The following is a 4,739-nucleotide window of genomic DNA, read 5'->3' as shown; positions in this document are numbered from 1 at the left end:
GTGTGTTATATATATTTACTTAAAGTACAATGGGCAACGACTTGTGCAAGTTCTTGCCCATTATATTTACACAATAACATGCCATTTTATTCTATTCAATAACTAGACAACACCTTTTCCTCTTCATATCATCAGGAAGAGTGCCTTGCACAAGTTGTTGTTTATACGTAATCGTCGACAAATATTAAAATAAAATTTTAAAGAAAAAACAATGTGCTAATAACGTATTATGAAAATAGACACAAGAAAAAAAAAGGTTGAGATGAAGAAAGAAACTAGGAGAATGGAGAGATTGTATTATTACATGAGTAGAGTAGAAGATATTAAACCTTAATTACTCGTAAATAAAATAATAATAATAATAATAAATCCTAATCAACTAATTATCATATCCCTAATCACTAATTTGAGTGAGGCATCCTCCGTATTTACTATTTACAATCAAGGGAGCTTCTTTTCCCCGTGTAAAAAACTTATTCATTATTATAAGAATGACAATATATATGAAACTCATTATCCACATAGCAATTAAAGGATGTCGCCCTTTGAGGATTTAGGTTTTGAACCCGAGTTTTTGATGCTGCCCTTTGAGGAATTATGTTTAGAACCCGAGTGGGAATTACCTTTAAGAAGATTCTTCCACCAACGAGCTGAGAGTTTGTAATGTCTTTTTTGTCCGTTTTTAAAATCCACATATATGATACCAAATCTGACAGTGTAACCGTTAGCCCATTCAAAGTTGTCAAGCAAAGCCCACGCAAAGAACCCTTTCACATTAACGCCCTTCCTGCTCAATCAAATGTTAGATACAATCATGTTCGTCCAAGAAATGAGAACAAATCAAATCTTTTCTTTTGTTAAATCACTTACCTAATGGCTTCTTGAACATAATAAAGATGCTCATCGTAATATTTAATTCTTTGATTGTCGAGGAGAGCTTCCTCGAGTGATAATTTGGGATCATTTGCCTCGTCAACTCCTGCAAAAAAATAAAAAAATAAAAAAAATAATTGTGATGTTTATTTAGTTTCATGCGGAAATATAAATGGCAATACGTGTACGTATGTATATATGATTTGACATTAATTACCATTTTCTGTGATGTAAATAACAGGATTTTTATACTTTTTCTTTGTGTAAGTTAATAGATCTAGAAGTCCTCGTGGATAAATATAAAGCCAATCTGAAGCAGCCTGAAACCAAGCATGTAAAGTTGTGTGAGCTACAACATAATATGAGGTAAGAGGGTTTAAAAGTTTAATATGTAATGCACTTGTTGTATATATAGGAGACGTACCATTGGACCAATGGGGACTCCATTGCGGTTGTCTGCCACAATAATATTCATTTTTCAAAGTCTTGTTAGTGGTGCTTTAATTAAAAACATTATATATCGGACGCTAAAAATTTTGACTAAATTTACTCACTTAATGATTCGACCTTAGCGTCAGTTGACTGGCTTGGCTGTGCAGCCTTAACAGGAACATCTTTTGCATAAGACGATGAGTAGTAATTCAACCCAATAAAATCACACGAACCCTTTAGCATATTGGATTGCTCTTTGGTGAACTTGGGCAATCGACTTCCAATTAGGGTTTGCATAATCTTTGGATATCGACCCTTTGTCACTGGATTCATATACCTATAATTATCGAAATTTTCAAATATATATTAAGCAAGTTTAAAAAGAAAAAAGAAAAAAAGAAAGTGAATTGTAAATCAAGTGGTCTAATAGTTTAATTGGTTTAGTGATCTAATTATTTAGAAGAGCGTATGTACCATCCATATGAAAAATCAAGTGCTCTAATTGCAGCTGCTTTATCTTCCGTTGAATTAGAAAATGGAACAGACCAACCTGAGTTAACTGTTATTCCGATCACGCCCTTTTGTGAAGCCTGTGCATGCATGCATATTCAATATTAATATTTGATTATATGTAATATGTACTTGTGTGTGTGTACATATATGTATATATATTTAAAACTTACCTGGTACTTTTCTCTATACACTTTTACAGCGGCTGCATGAGCTATAAGTTGGTGATGCGCGGCCAAATATGGCTCCGTTGCCGAGTTTCCACCCTCTTTGCATTTTGTATGGTTAGAGCATCGGCCTGGAGCAAATGCTCCGACTGAATAACCTTGGACGCTATAAGTTTGAGGCTCATTTAACGTGATCCAGTGCTTAACTTTGTCACCAAATTCTTTAAAGCAAAGTTCTGCGAAGTCCACAAAATGACTCCTATATATGAAATAAAATGTTTAATTAAATTTTGAACTCTAAATTAAGCATTTCACGAGTTTATAAGTGCTGATCAGGAAGTTATTATTTCACTTACACACTGGTAGGGCTTAAGAAGCCAAGATACTCATCCTCCAAAGCCTGGGGAAAATCCCAATGAAAGAGTGTCACAAAGGGTTTTATACCTGCAATATTTAAAAATTAATACATTACAGAAATGAAAAATGAACAGTAATTAGTATTATCTTTTTCTTTTTGTGTAAAATTAGTCGCAAAGGAGTCATGGGGATAACCATTGGCTTGAAGCTCATTGAGGAGGTTTTGGTAATATTTTAGTCCTTCCTTGTTCACTCCCCCACTTAGCTTACCATCTGATCAAAAAGTTTTGGGGAGAAAGAAAAACAATGTAATTGCATTATTAAAAGCGTAATAATCATCATATTTATAGTATATAATTTTAAAACAATAGTCAAATAGAGATTTTTAATATCCCATATTGATTGTCTTACTAGGTAACAACCGAGACCATGAGATGGAAAATCTGTAAAAATCCCAACCCATATCCTTGAGAATCCCAACATCTTCCTGTAACATTTCAAAAGAACCTTGTTATTTTTCTTTTACTCAAATTCTTATAAGGGTTATTTTGGTTCCGGTCCCTAATCAATCTAATTGTTAGACTGAAATCTTATTTGTTTAAATATTTTGATCGAGGTCCTTAGCCTCATTTAAGAGATTTAACTCATGCATTTATGCATTTAATGTCCCACAAATTATGAAATTTAAACAAATTCAAATAATTTTTAATTATAATAAATACTTAAAAATCAATTTTAGAGTAATATTGTTCTTCACAAAAATTATAGCAAAAAATAATAATGTACCCACATAATTATTAACATATTTAAAAAAAAATAACTATTAATATATTTTAAAACATAAAATAAATACATATAATTAGCATGGGTACATTTAGCAAAATTAAAATTGAGTACAAATAAATTAAAAAATATGGGTACAAATACAAATAAGAGTTTAAAAAATATGGGTACAAAAAGGAATTAATATATGGGTACAAATTAAAACTGAAAAGAAAATTGGTACAAATTTTTAAAAAAAAAAATTGCAAATTAAAAATGGGTACAAACTAAAAATAAAAATATATGATAAAAAAATTTAGTCATAGATATAAATATAACAAATGTAACATTTCTAATACTAAATGAATATATTTAGAAATAAAAAAAAATATTTTATCATTGAAATAATTAATAATGTTTATTAAAATCTAAGAACGTTGATAAAAAATTGAAAAGTAATAAGGTTTTAATCAATGGAGTAGGAAAAATAGAGATGGGAACCTAATTTTTCCTTCTTATAAATTAATAATCTTCAATGCTACATTCTTTAAAACGAATTAAAGGTAAAAAGAAGTGTGACTTAGATATACCTTATATCGATGATATGAATCAGCAGCCACATCTCCATTGCTGCGGTCCGTTATCTTATCTGAATTATTTTATTTATCCATAAAAAATGTAAGTATCTTATAAACTAATTGGGAGCACTGCTGCTATAGTCACTCACCTATCTTATTTTCCCACTCATCTGAAGTTGATTTGTCATCCATGTTTTAGTTCTTATTAGCAACCTTTTGATTTTGAGCGGATAAATCTAATTTGTTTAGTAAAACATTAAAAAAAAAAAAAAACCTAATTGCTAAATACATTCCTGAAGTTTGGAGTCACATTAAAAAAAGTTGATTTAAAAAAAAAATTCACCTAAAATTTTACATTAACTAGCTATTTGGTAGAAATTAATGCAAGTTCTGTCGTTTATTTTTGCTACGTTAAAGTTGTACGGAAGAAGAGGGGTGCGAAAAGTAAAATAATTAAGATACCTGGATATTTGTGAGTGAATGTATCCCAAACACATGGTCCTCTACCCCCTTCTTTTGCAGCACCTTCAAACTAATAAAATTCCCAAACACACAACAAATTAAACCCATCATTCTAATGAGAATTAATTAACCTTGAAAGAAAATATGTACATATATAGGTGATGAGTTACGTACCTGAAAAGCCGCTCCGGCAGATCCGAATATGAAACCAGGGGGAAAACTGCTCCGGTTGAAGACGTGATGAACGTCACTTGAAGCATAATCTTTATGCTTTGGCTTTGGCTTGGCAGTTGCGACTGCATAGCCAAGAACAATGAGGAGGATGAAACCTAACTTAATCATTTGATGGTGATTTTTTTTTTTTTAAATTTGAATTCTAGGGTTGGCTATTAGCCCTTTATATCTACAGATAATTTTCTAGGGGAAAAGAATGGTGATCAGACTGACAGACTAAATTTAGACATAAGTATCTATGTATGTAATGATACCAGTTTTAGGAATGTGTTTATCACCCTCCATTCCATGTTTAATCCGTATATAAATTCGGCTCCAGTAAGAAGCGGTCAATGCGTACGGAAAGATTGTTCTACTGTTGACG

The 4,739-nt window shown here is 31.2% G+C and overlaps 1 protein-coding gene across 1 annotated transcript; it reads right to left on the bottom strand.

The window, feature by feature from the left end:
• Window positions 1-276: 276 nt before the first annotated feature.
• LOC137747149 (beta-glucosidase 13-like) lies at window positions 277-4,513 on the bottom strand. The gene is made up of 13 exons (XM_068487182.2): window positions 4,316-4,513; window positions 4,142-4,211; window positions 3,692-3,750; window positions 2,751-2,826; window positions 2,535-2,612; window positions 2,339-2,426; window positions 1,989-2,241; window positions 1,780-1,895; window positions 1,428-1,642; window positions 1,298-1,329; window positions 1,091-1,193; window positions 871-979; window positions 277-787 (listed from the first exon to the last, which is right to left on the bottom strand). The coding sequence occupies exons 1-13, from the start codon at window positions 4,481-4,483 to the stop codon at window positions 529-531; spliced, it is 1,626 nt and encodes a 541-aa protein (XP_068343283.2). The 5' UTR covers window positions 4,484-4,513; the 3' UTR covers window positions 277-528.
• Between the last annotated feature and the right edge of the window lie 226 nt (window positions 4,514-4,739).

The sequence above is a fragment of the Pyrus communis genome, chromosome 15 (assembly GCF_041283825.1).
Source record: "Pyrus communis isolate YQ-2024b chromosome 15, ASM4128382v1, whole genome shotgun sequence".
Lineage (NCBI taxonomy): Eukaryota > Viridiplantae > Streptophyta > Magnoliopsida > Rosales > Rosaceae > Pyrus > Pyrus communis.
The sequence above is the reverse complement of the archived record's forward strand: the minus strand, read 5'-3'. Positions and strand labels throughout refer to the sequence as shown.